The sequence below is a fragment of the Sander vitreus genome, chromosome 5 (genome assembly GCF_031162955.1).
Source record: "Sander vitreus isolate 19-12246 chromosome 5, sanVit1, whole genome shotgun sequence".
In the NCBI taxonomy this organism is placed as follows: Eukaryota; Metazoa; Chordata; class Actinopteri; order Perciformes; family Percidae; genus Sander; species Sander vitreus.
Window position 1 is genome coordinate 11,956,651 of NC_135859.1, and position 24,632 is coordinate 11,981,282.

General features: G+C 40.1%; 2 protein-coding genes across 2 annotated transcripts; one reads left to right on the forward strand and one right to left on the reverse strand.

Annotated features, from left to right (window-relative positions):
* Positions 1-1,023: 1,023 nt before the first annotated feature.
* Positions 1,024-9,319, reverse strand: LOC144518039 (ubiquitin-conjugating enzyme E2 G1-like). The gene is made up of 6 exons (XM_078250392.1): positions 9,141-9,319; positions 4,246-4,348; positions 4,017-4,114; positions 3,573-3,751; positions 3,343-3,450; positions 1,024-2,976 (listed from the first exon to the last, which is right to left on the reverse strand). The coding sequence occupies exons 1-5, from the start codon at positions 9,181-9,183 to the stop codon at positions 3,364-3,366; spliced, it is 510 nt and encodes a 169-aa protein (XP_078106518.1). The 5' UTR covers positions 9,184-9,319; the 3' UTR covers positions 1,024-2,976; positions 3,343-3,363.
* A 1,216-nt stretch (positions 9,320-10,535) lies between these two features.
* anapc7 (anaphase promoting complex subunit 7) lies at positions 10,536-24,605 on the forward strand. Its single transcript, XM_078250394.1, has 11 exons — positions 10,536-10,737; positions 11,599-11,785; positions 12,026-12,145; positions 13,464-13,575; positions 14,841-14,994; positions 15,102-15,244; positions 16,252-16,369; positions 21,023-21,219; positions 22,253-22,477; positions 22,666-22,816; positions 23,459-24,605. The coding sequence occupies exons 1-11, from the start codon at positions 10,637-10,639 to the stop codon at positions 23,646-23,648; spliced, it is 1,698 nt and encodes a 565-aa protein (XP_078106520.1). The 5' UTR covers positions 10,536-10,636; the 3' UTR covers positions 23,649-24,605.
* Positions 24,606-24,632: the final 27 nt, after the last annotated feature.

Genomic DNA, 24,632 nt, shown 5'->3' on the forward strand with positions numbered 1-24,632 from the left:
CTACATGTGTGTTGACTCAGCAGGGATAACATTAAATGGGAAAGTTGATCTACAGGAGTATAAATATTTGAAAGCAATACAGAATGCCATAGAGCCTTACTGCATTATATTCCATTATATTATCACCTGCTGCATGAATTTAGTGTTTTCCTTCTAATTTCAGAATTCACCAGCATGCAGAAATGTAGTGTGTAATGCTAAACAAATTCCTCCCTTTAATGCACCGTTAGTGACCTATCTGTAATTATAATCCAATAATATATGTACAATGATATAAAAGGGTACATTCTGCAAAACAATTCCCTTTACTTATAATTTTATTACAGTACTTTTGCACGTTTAAGAAGAATTCATGACTTTTACGTGTAGTATTGGCTTCTTTTACACAAGATCTGTATTCTTCTTCGACAACTAGAAATGACAAAAGCAGACCATAACTCAAAGTGTTTAGTTTAGTCAACTAGAAAGCAAACATCTACAATTATATACAGTATTTTTTAGATATCATTTGCGTTCAAATAATCTATTTTGTAATTCAATAATGGAAACAACAGGTTCATTCATGTTGAGTTATTTGACTCACCATCCGTACCTCTCCGGTTAGATTCTGTAGACCTATAAAAAATAAATAAAAAAAATAGGCTAAAAAGAATGAATTTGAAATCATCTACATCCATCCATTAAAAGATGTTAACACTCACAATGTGGTTTTACCTCATTAAGATGTGACCACTTCCATTTTTTAATCGGTTTTCTGTTTCCCGCTGCTCAACAAATGTCACTTGCTTTCTCATAGTTACTTACAATCCCAATATTTCCTGCCGATATGTCAGAGAGGTTGCAAACACCTTTATCAGCTCAGTGTGTGTTGCAGCCAGCAGAACCCTATGCGTGTGAAATGAAGCCAGCCCTGAAATCTGACACTATTCCCAGGGTTCCAATTACAGAGCAGAGGTCTAATATACTTGAACCCAGAGCGTGTTCTCATCTAAAATGTAAAACACAAACAACATTACAGGCCACTCTGTTTACACACTTTATTGAGCATCATGTCCAATATACATTGCATTGACACAAAATGGAAAAAAATAATAATAATAATGGCGTTAGGGTGGATTACCTGGACACACCATTTTCAGAGCGTATTGCTTAATGACATTTCAAACGCACCGAATCTGTGCAAATACAGTGAACACCGGTCAGAGGAGGTCATGGTAGGTTAGAAAATTCTGACTTAAAAAGGTAATGTCAACAGCAGTTATGTGATCATAAAGTCTACAGAAAACTACTAACTGTACACATCACATTCACCCAGAATGTACTACCAATGGTATCATAATTAAACATACCCAACTCCTTCAAACCTGATTGCATGCGCCAAAAGATGGTTAGCTATTTGTCAATGTCAGTCACAGATCAATCATGTATAACATAATTCAGAATAGATGTCGTCGTGGCTTAACGGTCAGCAACACCATCAGTGAAAGTGAACAAAAGCCAATGATTTTACAGACTCTGACCAAACACGACGTGTGTATATTCTTTCAAAATTAAAAACCTAGATGCAGGATTGTGTTCCTTTCCCCCCATCAGAAACACTTATTTAGACTTTACTAAGTGGTGTGTTGACTTCAAGTCTCTATCAAGAATTACAACCAAAATTCAGTGATTAAGTAAAAGGTGATAAATATTATCTAAGTATGCACCAATCAGAATTTAAGATGTCGATAGAATTAAAAGAGCATTACTTAACAATCTACCCAAAGTCCTTGGAGTTCTAAACCTTGAAGTGAATGTGACCTACGAGTCATCCTTTACCCACACGTTGATCGAAAGCCAGATGTGCCACAACAAAGTAAAAACGACTAGCCTAATTCTACCATGGAGCCCCTAAAATTCCCCATTTTAAACAGATTAAGAACTCAAACCACCATAACCCTTTGCAAATGAGTTTACCTTTTGAATTGAGCTCTAATGCCAGTTACCGGTACACATGTAGACTAATCACAGTTGAAGCTATTTTCACCGACTGTATTTGGTTGTCCATGATTTACAACGTTGTGAAAAGACATTAGACTAAGTGATAATTAATAGAGATCTTAAATGACCGTAAGGGCCACGTGTTAAGGGAAAGGCTCAGCAATATTAGAGGTTTGCAGTGCCGGTTGCTGACCGAGACCCTAATAAACGTTCATCGTGAGAAGTTTGCACAAACCTTCCTTTACCATTAGCTATGCTTGTGTGAGTCAATAGATTATGAAACAATAACTCTCAAATCACTGAGTAAGCCATTCCATTTACATCTACAGCTAGCAACAATACATAACAGAGCTGTTTGAGGGGGATCATGCAGGTTTGAGAGTCATGGTTTTATATCACTTAAAACATACACCAGCATAAGAAGAAAATGCTAGCAGGAGGCCGTTTCTCAGAAAGTACAGACTGCATGAAAACCCTTTCGAAAAACGTTCTCAACCTGTCCCTCTAAACAACAAGCAGGCCGTGAGGACGTGAGGCGAACAAAAGGCAACAGTGATTCAATGACGTGTTGAAAATAATCACATCTACTGACAGAGATTTGTTGGGCCGACGTTAATCTGGGCGTAAGTATTCAGAAGGGAGGACAAGTGATGACCTAATGGTAACGGGTTTTGTTCTACACAATCTTGACCACTAAATTGCATAAGAAACCTGGTATAAAGTAGAAACTGTTCAGCAGCAGATAAAAAAGCAAGTTAATTTACAGTAGTGACATATCTTACATCATTCATTTTTCAAAATAAATAAAATTAAATATACAATTCCAGGTAGGAAACGGGTTAATTTCGCTGGTAGGGTTCTCAAATTGGCTCATCTTGCGGAAAATGGCAACCGTTCACAGAAACGTGGTTGAAGTTGGCCAATTCCTTTGACTGGCAAAACAAGGGGTGCAAAAGCCTTTTGTTGAAATTTTCCCTCTGAAGGCATTTCCTTTAACTGAAAAAAAGAAAAGAAAAAGAACATCGTTACTATTACTTCCAGAACAAGGTTTCACATATGACAATTACTTAAAAGGAACACGCCGACTTATTGGGACTTTAGCTTATTCACCGTATCCCCCAGAGTTAGATAAGGAAAACGTTGGCGTTATTTTGTCACTTATTAGGAGCAGTAGGCTAGATGGAGCCAGTTACCTCCAGGATCTGTGCTAAGCTAGGCTAGCGGTGGGTGCATCAGACAGAGTTCCAACACGCACGGAGATGAGAAGGGCATGTATGGGCTTATCTAACTCTGGGGGATACGGTGAATAAGACAAAGTCCCATCGCCGTGTTCCTTTAAGCTGAAACGATGAATCGACTTACCCTGGAATTTACAATTGACTCCTAATCAAAAGCCATCTCTTGACTTTTTCTTACACAGCGAGCCACCTTCCTCTTGAATTCACCGTTAGGGTCCTCCCTCCACTCTTTCTGTGGGAGCAACATTGGATTCTTTCAACGACACATCCTCAACTGACTTGAACTGCCACGATAACAAGAATAAAAAGGAGGTTTAACAGTGCCAGGGGGATGGGATAAGTAGTGGAACTCACCGCCGCATCCACATTAGCTGGCGAGTCGCTGTTGGGGTCTGCCAGCATGGAGATAACACTAATCATGATTGTCTCTACCGTGTGGATTGGAAGCCAGCGCTCCTCGGGCTTCTCGTAACCAAACTTATCTTCTCCGGGCTCATGCAGAATTGAGATGCAAACGTCGCCGTTCTTTGCAACTGTGGAGAAAAATGGGAGCAGGAATTTAACAGCAGCCAATAGAATGTTATGACAGCCTTCTGTACAATTAAACTCAAAGCCTGGACTACTTTCACTGCTTAATCACAAACAACCTTTTATAAAAATCATCCAATAAAAGTAGCTAAACAAAAAAATAAATAAATAAAAAAATAAAATAAAAAAAATCATTTAACTGGCCAGACCAAGTGATGGCAATGACGATTGGAAGTAAAACACCAAAGAGAACATGCTGAACATGTTTACCATTTGGGTGCCAGATTTCAGTGATGAACTTCATCTTTGGAGGCCGTAGTGGATAATCATAGGGAAAGGTCAGGTATGCTTTGAAAAACCCTCCTTCACTGCAATACAAAGAACAGAGCAGGGACAAATGAAAGTGGATTGATTGAATTATGATTGAATAATTTAAAATAGTAATTTATATATATTTCTAACCAAAGAAATGATTGTCCAAGTATTTCTTCTTACTTACAAAAGGGTATCTTGTGGACCAATGATCACAACTTCCCATTTATATATGTCATCATCATCTATTAGACCAGCTGAAAAGCCCTCCACGGGGTTCTTGTTGAGCTCTGGGGAAAAAAGAAGAAAAAAAAAAAGGAGGCATAAAAAGGTTGTTCTTTTTAAATACAATGAACAGGAAATCAAACACAACTATACTAATTTCACAAACGTGACAGGTCCACTCCAGGGTTTTTCCTGGCTCATAATGAGCCTTTTTGTATATTATGCTTTAGTTAATAAACTCCAGTTAACAAAACCGGAAAATGATATTTAAATAAATAACAGCCAGACTCTCCTATTCAAGTTTTTGTTCTGCTTGTTTAACATGTTTTTGGTAAATTGCTCTTAAACACATTTAGAGAGGATTTGAATTGCTATTTTTATTCTGAATTCTTACCATTTTGGTGCTGGTGATTTTCCTTCGGGGCTGGCTAAAACCTTTTTTTTTTTTTTTCCCCTCGCTATGCAGGACAAAAACCTAAACTCTACATGTGTGAGCAAGTAAGGAGTCAAGATAAAAAAGGTAAAGATTACAGGGTAGATTTTGCAAAAGACAGAACCAGGAGGGACAGTGATTAAAGTGGTGACTGATAATTTAATAAGCCAGTTGAAATAATTTGAGAAATTAGCACACACAATATTCCATTACAGCCCATTTACAAAGGGTGTTAAAATCTATTTTACAGTAATCCAGGATTTGGTGAATGTCAAAACAATGCTTTGGAACCAAAACTCAACCTCAACAGAAAACCTTTACAGGGCAAAGCACAGAGAACAAACTAGAGATGGTCCGACACCATTTTTTGCTTCCCGATACCGATTCCGATACCTGAACTTGCGTGTCGGCCGATACCAGTGTGTCATATATTTTATTATGTTTTAACAACTGTATACTACTATCCCTGTATGGATGTGATATGATTTCTATCTTTGTTGTCGGTCTGGTTCAGGTTAAACTCTTTGTGAAACATGAACAAACACAAACAATGAATGCCACAGAACTTTCTTTTATTCTGCAGTTTGACAGTCCGTTATAACGGAAAAAGAACATAAATAAACTACTTTAACGTAGATTTTCTTTAGGGCTTTATTACGTGGTATCGGATCGGTGCATTAACTCCAGTACTTCCCGATACCGATACCAGCGTTTTAGGCCGTATCGGAGCCGATATCGGAACATCTCTACAACAAATGCCTCGGGCTTTCACTCATGTCGCAATAAAAACTAGGTAAGGTTAAAACTAGGGGTGCACGATTCAGAAAATGTCACGATTCGATGTCGATTTTCAGGCTCAAGATTCAATTTAAAAAAAAAAAAGATTCACAGTGTGTAAATGTAGTTGCTTTTCCCATGTGATTGCAGTAGACGTACAATAACAAAATAAATAAAAAGAGAATTGAAAATATGAAATCGATTTTTGGAATTCTATGAATCGATTTTGAAATCGGTAGAGCTTGAATCGCGTTTCGAATCGATTTTTTTTGCACACCCCTAGTTAAAACGTTTGGGTTTTTTTGGGGTTTTTTTAACCACAGAGCTTGGTTTTTGAATAGCTTTTAAAATAGGCTTCAACAGCAACAAATAAATAGCTGCTGCAAGAACTGGTGCGAAGTGCACTTTCTGAGATAATGGCAACGCGGCACAGCCATAATTATTATATAACGTTATATGTTGAAGTCACTGACATTGATGAACCACGTATGGAAGGTACAAGTAAATCTAAGGTGTGCCGCATGCTACAGGGAACGTTGAGTTTGCATTCGCAATAAATTAATGACACAAAAGTAGCTGCTGACCAGAATGAATAAGTAGTAAGTGCTGTGTTAGCCCCCATTTAATTAACACCCTTACTTATAAGCAAAGCATGAATCGTGCTGGTTTGATCTCCTGAGCCCTTGTTTCAAATTGCTGGCACAGGTACAGTATAGGCTCCCAGTTAGAACCAACGTTTGTAAAATGGGTGCCTCGAAGTAATTCCCAATATTGACGTTGACTTATATGCTTAAAAGCACTCCTCTAACGTAACTTTTGTTTAATGCGTATAGGAGATGTTACATTTTGAGTTTTTTTGGTATCATACGAGATGTTTTTAGTGAAGTAACAGAAACATTACTTTTTGTGTCTCTCCATTTAAGAATGTGTAAAAGATCGTTTGAATAAGTCATAATAAATATACAGTGTGCCTAATGTTCGCTGAATCAAATCGTGGTTTCCAAAACGTAGTGATCACTGTCGAAGTGAATCGCCAACTTGAAGAACTGCACTGAGTCAACCAGCGTAAAGCCAGTGATTTACAACCCCACACGCAGAGAAACCGGAATAAATCAGTCACAGAATGGGATGTTAGCCTGTCTCCTTTTTTGGATGCAGTGATGGATGGATGCTGTCATTCAGAACCATTCACCAGTCAGTCAGTACATTATCACAGTTGGTCTAACTTTATCAAAGTAGGTCACTTTGGCTACAGTGTACAACTGTGAAAATACTAAAATAATATCATTTTCGTGATAGGAAGTACATTGTCTGGGATGCTGACCCTCCTAATATTGTGATACATCTCAGATACCTTTTCCTAATCTTGAATGCCGCATTACAGTTTTTGTCTATTTCCTTGACATTTCACTTCCGGGATTTCTCCGTTGACGCCTGCAAATCCGCCGGATTTCACTCATTTAGGCCAGATTTCCGTTGCCTTGGGCTTCCTTTGTGTTGGCATTTTAAACTCTGGTCGATTTCTGAGGACTATGGCTAACCTTTTCTCAGATCTCTGCAGGGTAAATCCAGACAGCTAGCTAGACTATCTGTCCAATCTGAGTTTTCTGTTGCACGACTAAAACAACTTTCAAAACGTACATATGTTCCACCAAAGCCCGTCTACGGAAATCCGTTCCACTCCCTATTCAGCCCCATTGTACCTACTTTGGTTGCAGTTCCACCAGAGTTCCACTGGGGGTGATCGCGGTCCAGTGCTAAATGAATGGGACTCTATGGAACTAGGCGGCTAAATTTGTCTCTTTCGCCCGATTGTCGTTGAGAAATCTCAGATTTGATTGTAGTTTTTGCAAGTTCAACATGGATTATAGGTCAAAAGTTGAATGAACGAGTACTTGTGCCCTTTCGATTTCTTACAGGTTGAGTCGTTGTTGCGCATAACACGCTAGCATTCTGCTAATGAATGCTGATTGGTCAGTGAAGGATTGATCCCACTTGACGGCATCCGAAGTAGAACCAGAATGTCAGAGTGAATATTTCGGCGTGGTCTTTAAAACATTAGCAAACCTTTTTCTAGCACGTGTATTAACAGGGAGAGCCTAACCTGTCAGCTGTGTCGTCGATGCCTCGAGAGAAAAAAGAGCTTGCCATAAAGCAGTATCTCTGGCCGTATATGTGTATGACGTTATTGACATTTTAAAAGGCTTTTTAGAACAAAAAAGCGACTTTAAAAAAAATCTAACACCCAGCAGTGTGTATTTTCTTAGCCTCCCCTTTCGAATGCAACATTCAAATTACTAGACAAAAAATTATATCCTGAGAAAAGTGGATTTTGAGGGGTATAGCTCCATAGAGTCTCATTCATTCTGCACTGGCCTGTGAGCGCCCCCTATATGGAACTCTGGTGGAACTGCAACCAGTTCAGAAGCCGGAAGTAACGAGGGAGTGGAACTTCTTCCCTTATTAGAAATTCTTTGGTTCCACCAAAACAAGTTCCTTCCGAGCCTATTTTGCAGTGGCACAGCGGCTTTTCTCCGGTACTTAGCACCGCCCAAGACGATTGTGATTGGTTTAAAGAAATGCCATTAAACCAGAGCACGTTTTCCTCCCATCTCCGAATGCTATGTTGAGTAGCCAGACCCTCTTCCATAGCACTTTGGAGGAGGGTCTGGCAAAGCGAGACTACAGTTTTTAATGACCTTATAGGATTTTTGCACTTGAGAAGGAAAACAAATATTGACTGCCACTTCCTGATGACCATTATATTAAAAATGACATGTTCTCATGTTTATCAGACTAGTGGTGAAAAGGAAATGGTACGATATATTTAAAAAATTGTTTAAAAAAAAAGAAAAAGAAAATGCTAATTTGTTTATCTAGCCGGGAGACAGGCATTCAGACTGTCAGGCAGCTGCAGCTATGCATCATGGCTATTGGTTGTTAAGTGTCGAAGTCCATGTTGGCATTAATAAGAAAAGACACACCACTGCCACCAACAGTAATCATGTTGATGGCGATTCTCAAAATAAGCAAACAGGAGAACTCATAATTGAGAGCTTAAACACTGACATGCGTATCCTCATTAAAAAAAGACGCTAACTAACCAGCGGTACAGTCTGGGCCAGAATTTACATCAGAAACGTAGGATATTATCGCATAGAGCTAGCTGACCAGTTTGTAATTTTAATCAGGTTTCTACTGATAATGTAGCATATCGGTCTATGAAAGGCTTAGGCTATGATAAAGATATTATCAGCAAAGCTAAAGTCATCAGAGCAGATGAGTCCCTGGATTGATTATTCCTTTGTTCCGTCAGCTAACTAATGTCGAACTTGCTAGCCCGCTAGCAAGGTTGGCGTTTCGATTAAGTGTTGGTTCAGATATAACGTTAGTTATTTGAGCCACGTATACTTGTATAGCTATGTATATATTTTTTTTTTCACCAGAGATCAGCTAATTAAAGCGGCTTAGCCACATACTGAACTGCAGTGATAAAGGAATCCATTATGTTGCTTGGTTAGCTTTCTGAGCTTACTCCTATGGCGTAAACATAGCTTTGCGAAGCTATAAAAAAAGGCTAACGTTAGCTGCTAGGTAGGTAGCCTTTATATCGGCTATATTTGATTACGATATTGTATTCATATTACCTGCCAGTTGTTTTCGAAGAAGTAATGCTGATTGTTCGGTCATGGTACGCGGACGTAAATGAAAATCACTTTGTGTCGACAAATACCTTCCAAAAAATAGAGCTAAAGCTGAAACCGAGGTAAGATCTTGCGCTGCCTGCTGCTGATTTTCCCTCTGTGTTTTGACACAAGGTTCAGCTGCTGCCTTTAGCTGTGCGCATGCGTGTCTGCAGTATGTGTGTTTATAATACAGTACATCCATGGTTTATGTGCCTATTTATTTAAGGCAACGTTCATCTAGATATCAACAGGCACTAACCTGGAAATGTTCTTTCCAACCTTCTAGCCAACTTCCCTGACCTAACGTTACAGGATTCCTGATTGATTTCAGTACAATTAGAGATCAGTTCCCAGAGACAGCAAAGGGATCATCTGACATCGATGCTTTGTTGACTTTTGAGAATCCCAGGCCACTTGGTGGTTATGATGATGATACTGACTAACCGAATAATTGGTTGTTTGGTTTGTAAAAATGTATGGCCTTACAGAATAGCATGGGCTTCCACCTGTCTTATTATGTTAGACATGCAGAGGGGAGAAGAGCACATCTTCTTGTTTGAGTTTGTTTGTATTTTTTTGTTTTTTGTTAAATTGTCTTTTAGTGTTGCATTAAAATTATGTCATTTATTGTTGTTTTTAGAAGTTTATTGATGCTATTAATGGACAAAGTATTTTTGCTGATACCTTGTTGAAACAATCTGTAATGAATTTGTGGTATAAAACAGAGAAATACTGATCAACCAATATGGTATGATTAGGTAGCATAATATAATTGAATACTACTAATAATAATCATTTTACCATTGTAAATGTAGGCATATATCATATTTTTTTATCAAAATACTTCTAAATTGAATATTATTTCCAGCTGTTTGAAATATTCTTATTGGGAGGATACATTTGTGTGACTCAAGTGGCATACACAGCCATTTTCAGACATGACAAACAATAAAGGTTTAAAAAAAAATAAAAATAATTATGTACTGCAAGGTTGCTTAACAAGTTTGTTGTTAGAATAGGTTGTTGCCCCAAAATAATTAGCTTAACATTAATTTACTAAATAAAAAATATTGCTTCACCAAATACACATGATGCGTTTTAACTGTCGGAGATACGATGCATCAGCGATAGAAGAGGCGAATGAAAACGTTTTACGTATCCTTATCAAACGTTAATTTTCACTCTATGCATTTTCGCCTATTTTTTCTAATATCAAAATTACGTCAATAAAACTTAATGTGTTCGTCAACGCAGCTTTCATGAAGATGATCATATTTACTAGCATAGTGTTTGAAAGCACGAGCTTGTGAAGAGCACCTAAAGGCAGCATTATGCGGAAGGAAGGTTGCTCGGCGCCATATTTAATACATCAAAAGCTAGCTAGCATTGACGTGTTTACAAGCCCTAACTTTTAACTTGAGACGGAGAACTAAAACAAGCCCTCAACTTAATCAAAAATGAATGTTATAGATCACGTACGGGATATGGCTGCCGCTGGCCTTCACTCTAATGTTCGGATATTGAGCAGTTTGTTGCTGACGATGAGTAATAACAACCCGTAAGTAATGCCAGAGCAGGATCCGTCTATTTCCTGAAGAGTGCCTACACAAGAGCGTTAGCTAGCTATGTTGTCAGCCCGAAGTGATAGCACAAAGCTAACTGGTCAACACTATAGCTAGCTGACATTAGTGATTGTAGTGGTAAAGAAGCTCGGGCTTCTGTATCATTAACGTCACAAACAGAAGCACGCAGATACGCATCGCTAGTAACGTTAACTAGCTAGCTACGTTAATAAGAGTTTAATTTACATTATTGGGTGGAACACAATCTACGTTCTTTCCCAAGAAATAGTCATATGAAGAGTAAGTAGTAGCTTCAAGTATTATGAATTCAACTGCGCAACGAGTATTGGAGGACTTGTCACATATTCTTCCCCTTCACAATCTTGAAGGTTCCCGGTGTGATTGATTTAAAACCAGTGGCTATGAGTTAATGTAACGTTGCAGTCCCGTTACAATGTTTTGTTCTGAGGTCAGTCAGCCCAGCATTACTTCGTAGAACACAGCTGAAGCAAGATGCTTCTACTCTTTATAAAAACTTCATGGGTTCTTACACTCCTGTCCTGTGCTTTGGATCACTTGACAATTTCATTGTCTTTGGTTGTTGTTGTTGTTGTTATGGTTTTACATTTTCAGAATATTCTTAATCAGTTTTACTGGCTTGATATGTTTTTGTTAACTACTGTTTTCATTCTGATTTTCTGTTCTGTACTATCTGCCACTGAATGATATCATTTAAGTCTTTGTGCTATTAGCATTTCAACAAACACAATGCGATGTCATGTGTAAGAGACATGTTTTCTATGTTGTGTCTATTCTGATTCTTATAACTTGTATTATTTGTATCCGTTTGATTCAAGTGAGCTGCTGTCGCCGACCCAGAAGTACCAGTTGTTGGTTTACCACGCTGATTCCATCTTCCATGATAAGGAGTATCGTAATGCCGCCTGCAAATACAGTATGGCATTGCAACAGAAGAAGGTGCTCAGCAAAACATCTAAAGTCCGTACTTCTACTGGTGGCGCTGCATCTAACATACAGGCACAGGTATGTTAGATAAGACTAACCATTTTTGATTGAATCCATAACACAGCTCAGTGTCTCCATCCAGATTTCCTGCAGACTGCAAGATGGCACAGCAGTTGCATTTATTTTCATTTGATGTTTCGATGATAGTATCATACAATACTGTGCATCTTGAGGGACAAATATCCACACCACTGACTTGATCAGTTGGCATGGATGGTAATAGGAACATGTACAATTACATATAATGTTGTCTTTTAGAGTTTGCCCTCCGAAATTGAGGTAAAGTACAAGATTGCTGAATGCTACACCATTTTGAAACTGGATAAAGATGCCATTGCAGTGCTCGATGGGATCCCGTCCAGACAGAGGACTCCAAAGGTAGGCTGCTACTCTCATAGTTATTGTAATAAACTTTTTTTCTTAATGCTTTTATATGCCTTTTTTTTGTAATACAGACTTCATATCTGTTAACTCTAGGGCTGCAACTAACGATTATTTTCATTGTCTATTTCATTTGTCAATTCTTTTTTCAATTAACCAATTAGTAGGTCTATAAAATGGCGAAAAATGGCGCTACAGTCCAAGATGACGTCCTCAGGTGTCTTGTTTTGTCCACAACTCAAAGATATTCAGTTTACTGTCACAGAGGAGAGAAGAAACTAGAACATATTCACATTTAAGAAGCTGGAATCGGATCATTTTTAAACTATAAACTTTTTTTTTTCATAAAGAAATTACAAAAAACGATTAGTCGATTATCAAAATAGTTGGCGATTAATTTCTAGGTTGAAAACTAATCGATGAATGGATTAATCTTTGCAGCTCTAGCGTGCACATGTGGGACCAAAATGAAAGTTAGGGTGGAAAGGGCAGGCAGAGTAATGATGAAAACGCGTCTTTATCTCAGCGAGACCTCCGCCTGCATTGTGTACACAAAACTTTGGCTGCATAAGACTTTCAGAATAACATAGAAACGTACAAACGACTAATGAAGGGATAAAGTAGTAATCATTTATTATTCGAATGTAAAATGAAAAAAATCCACAACTGGAGTACGGCTGTAAAAGTAGTGGACTTGTTGGTTCTACTTTGATAAATACTGCTTTCAGGGGCAAAACTGTTGTAGTTTTGCTTTCTGAAATAAAGGGGAAATAATCAGAACTAGTATCATGATCACATTGTAAAGCACAACAATTACTACTTAGCATGTTTGCATTATGTCTGCAAATGGTTTAGTCCAGAGATCTTCAACAGGGGGTCTGGGACCCCTAGGGGGTTCACAGAGTCACTGCAAGGGGGGCTCCAAATTATTGTCAATGTTTCGTAGTTTATTTTCATAAATTATTATAATAAACATTATGAGCAAATATAAATCCCCACTGAGGATAGGCTTACTGGCCTACGGGTAAGGTAGTCGCTAAGATAGCCATCCACAGATACAGTTAACCAGAAGGATTCCCTGGGCCACATGTAGGTTTAACATTAAAAGATGATTTATAAAATCATGCCAACAATTATTAGGCTTTTTAAAAGCTTAGTATTCTATGCAAAAAAAGGTATGTGTAATACAATATATGTAGTAGGGGCTCCCTGCTCCATCCTTGGCTTAAAAAACGTTGAAGACCCCTGGTTTAGTCCATTAGCTTTTGAAGACAGTTGTGATGAAATGGATGGTATTGTTTTTTTCTTGCCTCAGATCAATATGATGCTAGCTAACCTGTACAGGAAAGCTGGTCAGGAGCGCTCTGCAGTGACGAGCTACAAAGAGGTCCTCCGACATTGTCCCCTCGCCCTGGATGCAATCATTGGTACGCATGGTCCCAGACAGACACCTGCTGACACACTTGCACCTGCTTTGTCTATCTACACTCTTTACACATATGGGCTCTTATGCGTGTGCCCACGCGATATATTGACTTAATATCGTTTTTGCAATATCGCAAAATGTATGCGATATTCTGTTTTTATTTTGTGGAGAAATGCGCCGGTGGCTGTGTGTTGTGATCAATTTAGAGCCCGCATATTTCATTGGCCAGTTGCCCTGTCACGTGCACACTTTGACGTGAGCGTGAGTGAAGAGGGAGATAGAGACAACGAAAAGACGAAGAGAGAGTGCGAACTGCGAAGCAAGTCTGTGTGTGTGAAGCGAAAGGAAAGAAGAGACAGAAAAGTAAGAGCATGAGTGTGGCTCAGGGAGACGACGAAATGATGGAGATTGAAGAGGAAACGTTAGTAGCCAAAAATAATGCCTCCTCGCCAGCGTGGAAGTACTTTGGCTTTGGTTTGTTTTTCTTAAACATGCAATAACTGTTTCTTATATGCTGCCATTTAATATGTGCAACATTAATATTTATGCTCCTTTTTTTGGGTTATGTTTTAATGTTAAAATAACATTTGTATCATTTGTATTTTTTTATTTTTGTAAACTTTAGTTTTTAGTGATATTCTGTTTTGATTTATTTAGATTTTCCCATAACTTTTGTGTTTTTTATATACATTTAAGAATATCAAAATTAATATTGATTTCGCACAGTGAGAACAGGGTTTCCGCGGGGTCTTAAAAAGTCTTAAATTCGCTGAAGTATTGTGTTCTAGGTCTTAAATCATTTTAAACGGGTCTTAATTTCCCTACGCCCATGCAACGCTACCTCTAATGCTCTTTAATGAGACCACCATGCAACTTATATTGCGGCCAATCAGCTTTCGGGTTGTCCCACAGACATAAAACGGATTTCATTCTTCAGCTACGTGGAAGTGCAGGTTTAGCTTGAAAAAAATGATGTTGTAATAAAGGTCTTAAATATCATAATGGTCTTAAAACGTCTTAAGTTTGACTTGGTGAAACCTGCAGAAACTCTGAATATACCATTTTGTCAAACTCGTGCAACCCTAGCACGCACGCACGCGCGCACACACACACACACACACACACACACACACACACACACACACACACGTGCCAACCATATCTCTGCTTAGACTTAGTGAATCACTTGCTCCAATGTACTGTGTAAGGCTTATGGACAGGCCTATTTGTGAAAAATGCTCTAAACTTAGCTTTTCCCCCCTCTAGGTCTTCTCTCTTTATCAGTCAAAGGAGCTGAAGTGGCATCCATGACAATGGATGTGATCCAGAGCATCCCCAACCTGGACTGGCTCTCTGTTTGGATCAAAGCGTATGCCTTCATACACGCCGGGGACAATCAAAGAGCCATCAACACTATTTGGTGAGCAGAGCAGTAATTGTTTGATACAAAGTGACTGAATATTGCGGTTCCTTTTTAATCCTCCGGTTTATTTGATGCGTCACCGTTCCTCCCTCATCTTGTCTCAGCTCTCTTGAAAAGAAGTCTCTGTTGCGGGACAATGTGGACCTCCTGGTGAGCCTGGCGGATGTCTACTTTAGGGCAGGTGACACCAAGAACGCCATCCTGAAATTTGAACAAGCCCAGATGCTGGACCCGTACCTCATCAAAGGTGTGCTGCAGGAAGCGTTTTGATTTTATTCATCGATGGACCGAGCATCTGCCCCAAACTGTTTTAAAATGTATTTTAACACCAGCCTCTCACTAAGCCTGAACAAGACATGCTGTGTCTCAAATCGCACACTTCTGTACTTAAGGCCTCCTGCACTCTGGCTGCGTGGCGTGAGCGTGGCGTTTCTGTTGCGTGGTGGCTGCATGGCGTTTTCTATGTCTTTGCACACCAGAAACGTGTCTGTCGTGGAAATGTACTGCACTCAAGCAGTAGTATACTTCATGTTAACCATAAATATATACTGATTTGATTACAGCAAAGACAACGTCGGCAGTATTGACGGCAAAATAGGCTTCAGAATATTTCGTTCTGTGTTGACAGGTGCAATATCTGAAAATCGATAATTATTATTATTTTTTTTTAAATTACATTTTTATGTCAAAACCTAGAGACTTTCATTTATTAATATGCATTTGTGTCAAAACGACATATAAACATCTTTTTCTATTGTATTTTGTATCTAACCTGTTAACTGTGAAACAGTTCCACAAATCAGTCTTGAATTGTGAAATTTCCCTTTGTACTTTTCCCGTTTGTACACAAAAAAAGACAAAGTAGGAGTTTACTTGCAAAACGTAATGTACAAAATCCTTTTTCCCGATTACTCCGTTTTTGTGATCGTTCAAAATTCAATTACTTGCACAGCCCTACACGCTTGATAAACAGTATATTTTGGCGGGCGACAACAGGTGGCGGTAAGGCTCCGTCCAGCTGCAAAAAAGAAGAGTCATTTCCGGGCGGTGAATATTGGCCGTGCGCGATTTGAGACAACACTACTCTTGTCGAAATGTACGCACTACACAGAGGAGTACATCTAGCAGTGTTCACAGCATGCTACATGTAAGTGTACTCACGGAAGTATCCGAATTGAGACACGCCAATGGAAACGCAGGACTTTTTAGCTGTCCAGGTGAAATGTCAGCTCTGTTGTGTGTTTGCGCCGGCAGGGATGGATGTTTACGGATACCTGATGGCCCGCGAAGGACACCTGGAGGACGTTGAAGTCCTGGGGGGGCGATTGTTTAATATCTCGGACCAGCATGCAGAACCCTGGGTCATCTCTGGGTGAGTCTCTGCTACATCAAACACCGCCATAGCCTTTTTTTCAATCGACACTGCTCCCCAGTTGACCGCATGGACAAAAAACACACACACACACACACACACACACACACACACACACACACACAGGACTGATAAACCGTGCAGTACTCTGCCCTACAAAGGCAAAAGACCTTAACTCGCCAGAGTGTGAAACTGAGAAAAATGACTTTTTTTTGTTGTCCAGCCAATTGTGTGATAGGCAGGACACTGGAAATTTGCCAAGTAGTTGTCATAATGAATACATTTATCTACATAAAAAAAAATTGATCTCAAACTTGACCTTTGTCCCTTATTGGGAAGTTACTGTACTCTGCCTTAGCATTGACCACAAAATGACAATCGGTCATACCAAGGCAAAAGACTTAACTTCTATTTTATAGCACAATGTTATGATAACAATGATAACTTGTACTTAAAATGTAAGCAATATTAACCCTATTGGCCTTTGCATTATCTACAAGATTATAAGGGGTTATGCTAAGGCAAAAGGCATTAACTTCCATTTTATCACTCGCTTGGTTGCTGATCACTAAATCAAATCAGGTCATGATGTTAATGATGACATCTACATAAAATCTAGTCATCATGGCACAATTATGCTTAGTATAATATAAACATAAATATAAAATAATGTAAATGAGAAGTAATTCATTTGAATTTGAAGGTCACAAAGTGGCTTTTCAACTCTCATATCATTAGCATCTACTTGTATTACCCAATTCAATATTGTTGCATAGAAGTGTAATAAAACAATACTATTTCTCATCCTATTACTTCGATTGCAAATTGCAAGTTATTTGCAACGCAAAGAATAGGTAACAATCCCTAAAGGTAAATATCAGTAAATGTTTTCAGATAAAAGTCGTACAGGGGATAAAAGTGATCAATCGCTATTGATGATGTTGCTTGTTTTCTAATAGTGAATAAATGTCACACAAAAAATTCACATAGAAAGTACAATTACTATTATTTAATGCAAAATGCAGATGGTATACAAAAATGCAGACCAAACCACAAACAATAAATCCCTTGTTCATCTCCTGCTGGCCAAGTAGCAGATTAGTGGAGTTACTACAGGTGATGTCACTGACACATGTTTAGTGTCTGTTGAAAGACAACTGCACAAGTACTGAAGTCACATCGCAGATGATAAACAGACATTTTGGAGCCTGAATTTGAGATTGCCATTTTATGTAATCTTGGAAAAATCCAGATTTGGTCAAAGGGTTGGGATGCGCTCGATGGTGTTTTTTTGCCCCCAACGGCTCCTTCCAGGCAGCGCTGCGACCGCCGCCTCCAAGGCGCCTAACCTTAACACTAATCTTAACCTTAACCAGTGCCTAATCCTAGTGCCGTTGGCGGCAAAAAACACAGATAAACGTTGGGATGCGCTGAGGGGGGGATGCAAGCAACAGTTTCATCACGGCTGACTGCAAGCAGGGTCACTGCATGTACCTTTGACATTTCATGAAAGAACACATTACTGTTGATGGCTGGGAGAGATTCATACACTTTTGAAGTGCCAGTTACCTAACAACGTTTGGGCAGAAGACACTGCATGCCCAAAATGCTATTACTAAAATTACTATTACAGTTAGCCTTGATTACAAATTAACTTTTTATACTGCGCTTTTGTATTTCTGTATATTAAACGGAACAGAAAAACATGTCAATGACCACACCTGTGTTGAGTGTTTGGACACTCTGAGACGCAAACTTTGCAACCACGGAGGGAGTCAGTCGTGACCGAACTAAGGTTTAAAGTAGGGCTGCAACTAACGGCTAACTAATTAATTCATCATTTCGTCAATAACGTATTCAAAAATATTTGAAAATGCCCATTACAATTTCCCAGAGCCCAATGGTACTATTTCAAATCTGCTTGCTTTATCTGACCAACCACCAATAACTTAAAGATATTCAGTTGACACCAAAGCCCATACAGTACATTCAACCCCATCACTTTCCAAATTTTGCACCATTCCATTGTTTGAAAACCACCATTAAACATAAAATAGGAAGAAAAAGAACAGATTTTCAGACGTTTTGGGCATTTAGAACATCTACAAAACAATCTGAAAACACTAAGATATATGTAAAACCATAGACATGTAATGGTTCCCTTTCTCACCCTCTGTTCTTCAAAGAAACGAGAGCCATTACTCTTGGTGATTTTCGGTGTTGCTAACGGGCAGAGAGTTCCAGAACAGTCTCTTGGTGGGTGGCATGAGGGGGACCAGTTTTTTGAGGACATCTGTCTTTTTGACATCTTCTCTGCCCTTGTCCTGTGGCCTTAAAGTGGTGGGTATTTTTAGCTGATATTTATTTTGCAGCAAATCCAGCTCTCGATAGTCCTCCTCATGGGACATCTTTGCAAACATGCTCCTAGAGCCACGTCGCACCTGGACAACTTTAAGTTCTGCCAGTTTGGGTATCTTCTTCCCTTTGACGGCAGAATGGCCGTCTGTCCAGTCCCTGATGCTTTGGTTTCTGAGCTCCACCACCTCAACTTTCTTTGCATTGGAATCTCCCACCACAGAGAGGAAGTCTTTGAAATCGTAGACCACCCCTCCTGGTCTGCTCTTCATTTCCAGCTCCACACCATGATGGAAACTGTCTGCACTCATAAATGTGTGCCCTGGCTCAAAGAATTTAAGGGTGATGTCTTCTGTAGAGATGTTGTCCAAATTAATTAAGGGCACAAGTGAAGAGAAAAGGCACCAGTTTTCATTTTGAGCGCTACAATTGTCTACCCCAGTAGACCACGTGCTTGATGTCCCGCTCCTTCTCCAGTGCTGCTGCATAAACCGATGCGATTTCTTTTGCACTCCGCTCTGCAATCCCCTCGTGCCAAACGACAGAGATGGTCTTCTTTTTGTTCGTCTTTTCCCCAACTGACGCAAAGGTTTCATGATGTGCCACGATCCGTCTTGTGAACACGGCTGACTTGACCCCCGGCGTTCTTGGGAGCATTATAACCTTCTGCAGGTCTACACTTCTGATTTGAAGTATCTTCAGGGCAGTCCCTTTCTGCATCTGACCTGTAGTGTAACAACTCTGCAGCAGCATCTTTATGTTTTTGCCACCTCTCACACTGTGGGCAATGTGCTGCAGGCTCCCCCTGGTGGTCAGCCTTCACGTGCTGTTGCTGCAGAAGACAGCTCTCACACTCCTCTCCAAGCTTAGTAAAGCGTATGTTGCTTAACTTCACAGCCTTACGATAAGACTCATAGGAGCAGTTGTTGCCTTTTTCTACATAGTCAGCATACATTAATTTAACACTAATGTCACTGGGGAGGTAGCGGCGGCATGGGGCATGCTCCCTCCGGTAGTGGCTGATGATTGGGTGGAAGGACTCAGTGTGGTCCAGCAATGGTTTCATGCCCAGCTTGTTGGCTGGTGTATGTTTTCCCTCTCTGATCCTTTGGTGGAGCAAGGGAGGTTGTGATCTCTTTGCCCATTACTGAGAGGACCAGGCTGTCGTTAGTCTGGTGGCACCCTAAAGTTGACAGACAAACTTTTGCACACCTGCTGTGGGACCTGGCCTTCATCATTTATCCTGTATATAAAATAATCATCATCATCATCATCAGAAAAATGATGATGTCCTAAAAGTTGTCGAGTATTGTCCACTCCATCTTATCTGGTTCTTCTGCATGGAGCAAGTTGGCTGCATTTTGCAAGGAATATCCTCACATGAGACTGAAATGAATAAAGCAAATAATAATTGGAGACATGCATTACCTCTTGTGTTGTTATGGCACAACTGGTATTCCTAATATTGTGGTCCGTGAGTGTATATACCATCATATTTTCGTCAGTGTCAATCCTAACAAATTGTAATGATTCCAACGATAAAGGAGCTATACTAATAATTATGAATGTTCTAGGCATCAACAGTGGTTAATATAGTTACTAACTGAACTAAAAGCAGCAGCTATAAACTCTGTGTATCTCTCCACATTGTCGAAATCATTTGGATATTGAGCCATTACATAAATCTTTTAGATAACAGGAGCCTATGATTTACTGTTACTAGCCATCCTAACAACACACTACCTGAAAGCCTTTTTCTGCTCTCCCGTTTCACTCTCCACAACGCTGTCTTCGGGCAAAAAGTCACGTCGTGAGATCGATAACAGCTAGCTAGCTAGCTAGCCTGTTTATGGTTCTTGTAATCTATATTAGCCTTAATTATTCATTTCTTACCTTGATTTTGGTGTCTTCGTTTCAAAGCCATCTCCACCAACATTTTCCCTGTAGAGCAATGGGCCATTCTTAAAGCTAGGGTAAACCTTAGTAAAAACATGTTTCTCCCCAAAACAATAAAATTGACTCAAGATATTTGTCCACATGATAAAGCAGATCTTTAATGTTCCAAAAATGACAATAACTCATTGTCGACCAAAATTGAGTTACGGTCTTTTCGCTTTGCACGGCAAGTACTGTAGACCAACTTGTTTACTATGTATTCTCTTTACTTCTATTTATGTGTTTATCTTTTAGAGTGTCTTTTATTTTTTTGCACTATCCCTCGCCGCTGTAACATTGTGAATTTCCCTGCTGTGGGACGATTAATGAAGGATTTTTTTTAATTTGTTTTCTGGTGTCCAGTTGTCACAGCTTTTATAGCAAGCGCTACTCCAGAGCCCTGTACCTGGGAGCGAAGGCCATCCAGCTGAACAGCAACAGTGTCCAGGCTCTCCTCCTGAAGGGGGCGGCCCTGCGGAACATGGGCCGGGTTCAAGAAGCCATCATCCATTTCAGGGAGGCCATGCGCTTGGCTCCCTGCAGGCTCGACTGCTACGAAGGTTTGCGTGGTCTCTGTTCTTTTGCACGCGTAGGACATTCTCGTTCTGCTCGCATTGACCATTAACAATTAGGGCTGGTTATCGCCACTGTTTTCCCGATTCGATTACATTTCCTTTTCAGTGTTGATTTGGGATGTTTCAGTTGCAAAACCAGTGTAGCTTGGATGTTGATTAGATTCTACGGTTGTACAAGGTTCCCTCTGACCTGCTGCATTATTAAAAGTATCAATGTTTACATTAAGAGTTGAGCCCAATGCAGTTAGATTAATGTACTTTTTATTTGACATGGACACGCAGTAAAGTGCAGCTCTACAGACTCTACAGTCAGGGAGCATTACGTGACATTTCAGTCAGATTATCTTGAGGTGAGAGGTCAAGGGACCCCTTTTAAAATGGCCATGGCAGTTTTCCCCTCGCCAAAATAAAAGCTTCAGAGTGTAATTAAACCCCCTTCCAGACAAGCTAGCGTGACATAGTTGGTACCAATGGATTCCTTAGGTCTTCTAGTTTCATATGATTTCTTTCTTTTAGTCTCGCTTTGCCAGACCTTCCTCCACAGCGCCGCGGAGGAGGGTCTGGCCAGTCCACACAGCATTCCGGGATGGGAGAAAAACGTGCTCTGGTTTTATCGGCATTTCTTTAAACCAATCGCAATCGTCTTGGGCGGCGCTAAGCCCCTGGGCGGAGCCACGGTTCCGCTGCTAAATGGCCTCGGGAATGAACTTGTTTTGGTGGAACATTGTGTACGGTCAAAGGTTGTTTTAGCCGTGCAACAGAAAACTCAGATTGGACAGATAGTCTAGCTAGCTGTCTGGATTTACCCTGCAGAGATCTGAGGAGCAGTTAGCAATAGTCCTCAGAAATCCACCGGAGTTTAGTATTCCAACACAAAGAAAGCGGAAGGCCGAACATCCGGCCGAAAAGAGTGACATCCGCCGGCAACGGAGCAATCCCAGAAGTGGAACGTCGTGGATAGAGACACTTTTTTTTTAAAACCCAGCCTTATTAACTAATAGTAACTGTGCCTTTACAGGTCTGATTGACTGTTACCTGGCGTCCAACGGAATTCGAGAGGCTATGGGGATGGCCAATAACATCTATAAGACTCTGGGGGCCAATGCACAAACTCTGACCATCCTTGCCACGGTGTGCCTGGAGGACCCGGTGACTCAGGAGAAAGCCAAAACCCTGCTGGACAAAGCTCTGGCCCAGAGACCCGACTACACCAAGGCTGTGGTCAAGAAGGCCGAACTGCTCAGTACGTACAACTGTTTTTACTGTAGAAGAGGGGTTTATTTATTTATTTATTTTCCCTCCCACAAATGAACTTGACAGCTAAAGTAGTGACATAGTTCCAAGAAATTAAACTGCATTGAATGACATAAAGGAAATGAATATACATCGATATACAGATGGAAGTGGAATTTTTTTTTTTTTTTTTTTAAGGTCGGGAACAGAAACACGAAGAAGGGATCGCTCTCCTCCGGAACGCCCTGGCTAATCAGAGTGATTGTGTCCTGCACAGAATGCTGGGAGATTTCCTGGTGGCTGTCAACGATTACCAAGAAGCCATGGATCAGTACAGCATAGCGCTAAGGTAACCGGAGATTGCTCTTTAGTTCCACTTCTTCTAATCTTGGAGAATAAGTTGCTATTAGGCGTGGGACGGTTGGAGTAAAACGTCCGGACCGTTCTGTCCTGTAGTCGCGTTTCGGGGCACGTACTGTATGTTTTCTTCGGTTCATTTTAGCCTCACAGATTTCGGTCCAAAAGGCTTGTGCAGAAGCAATGCCGCGCTACGATCTCACAGTAAATCCCGCGCTGTACTTTTCTTGCAGAGGAGCACGAAAATAACAATGAACAGAGCAGTGTTGTTTTGACAACGGTGTACAGTGTGTGCGTTTGGGTTATGTTGCACTTGCAGCATTTTTATTTTAATAACACAGAGGCACTTTCCCTTTTGATAAATCCAGCCATATTCCTTTCATTGTATTTTAAATACTGCACTGTAATTTCAAGTGGAGAGAAAAAAACAAAACGGTTTCCATTAAGAACTGACATGTTATGCTACAGTTGTTTTTAAAAGCAACAACAACAAAATGTCTAGTGCTGGTTTAGCGTATGCTTCACTTTCTCTTAATGGCCTTGGTCTATAATGTGTGTATAAAGTGAAATATTGGCATTTCACACCCTCCGTACCAAAAAAAAACTGCATTTACATTTTTTTTTCTATTCCAAGCCTGGATCCCAATGACCAGAAGTCTTTAGAAGGCATGCAAAAGATGGAGAAGGAGGAGAGCCCCACAGATGCCACGGTGGAGCTGGACGGTGACGACATGGAGGGCAGCGGGGAGGATGGCGACCTGGAGGGCAGTGACAGCGAAGCAGCACAGTGGGCCGATCAGGAACAGTGGTTTGGTATGCAGTGACCCCGGCCGCTGAAGGATGCACGGTCACTTCTAACACACGGCAGCCTGCGGGGGGGAGCTCTCAGCCATCGGTGCCCCCCCCCCCCAAACCCCAACATTCTGACAACCTTATCAACCACTTCACTGTGGAGTCTATACAGCTGTCCAATACACACTCTTACAGGACCAGCAGACACTCAACCACAACGAGAATCACGATGTGTCGTTCAACACCTCGATTGCTCAATATTTGTGAAAATGACATATCATATCACTATATATATATATTTTTTTTTTCCAGCAATTCTTTGTTTCATCTTTGCTGGCTACCTGAATATATGCACCACTGTACCAGGTAGTGCAAAGTACAACTTTAAAGTAAATGTACTCATCACAAAGTGAGCGTCAGTGTGTTAAAATAAAATGGATCTTTTTGGGGGGTTGAGTTGTTCAGTGTACTGGTGTGCTGTTCCCAGGCAAAATATGTACCGGGAAATGTAGACAATTGTAGCAATTGTCAGAATCAAATGGTGCGATTGGAGATTTAGTTGAGGCCAGAAGTGTCTGGAGATGTCCTTTACATGGAACAGGAGGGACTGCGTTTTGTTTGAGCGGGACTGACACTTGTTTGCTGCAGAGAAGGCAAGTTGTAGATCACAATGAAGGTTGTGTATTTGCCAAAAACTTTTATCTCCTGACAGGCAAACGGGGCCTGTTGAAAAGTGACTATGTACCATATTTCCGCTGCTCTTTAAAATATATCATCTTACTTTGGAATTTGTCACGAGAATGTCCTGTAACGTACATGCTTATTATTTTTGGTGTGTTGTCTGTTGAGCCTGCCTCTGTGTCAAAAAAAATATATATATAACCTTACGATTGACTCAAGTGTTACTTAACCATTTCGAGATACATGTTTATAGTATTTTGTACATATTTTTAAAGTGTATAATAAAATTATTAAACACTCTCACTTGACATGGAGTAGTCCAGTTTCTTTTAAAA

Coding starts and splice junctions, on each gene's coding strand:
- LOC144518039 (XM_078250392.1), bottom strand. CDS start 9,183: ATGACCGAACAATCAGCATTACTTCTTCGAAAACAACTGGCAG. Junction 4,115..4,245: donor GGTCCACAAGATACCCTTTT/GTAAGTAAGAAG, acceptor TTTGTATTGCAG/TGAAGGAGGGTTTTTCAAAG. Junction 3,752..4,016: donor TGAAATCTGGCACCCAAATG/GTAAACATGTTC, acceptor TTTTCTCCACAG/TTGCAAAGAACGGCGACGTT.
- anapc7 (XM_078250394.1), top strand. CDS start 10,637: ATGAATGTTATAGATCACGTACGGGATATGGCTGCCGCTGGCCTTCAC. Junction 12,146..13,463: donor CCAGACAGAGGACTCCAAAG/GTAGGCTGCTAC, acceptor TTCTTGCCTCAG/ATCAATATGATGCTAGCTAA. Junction 16,370..21,022: donor GAACCCTGGGTCATCTCTGG/GTGAGTCTCTGC, acceptor TCTGGTGTCCAG/TTGTCACAGCTTTTATAGCA.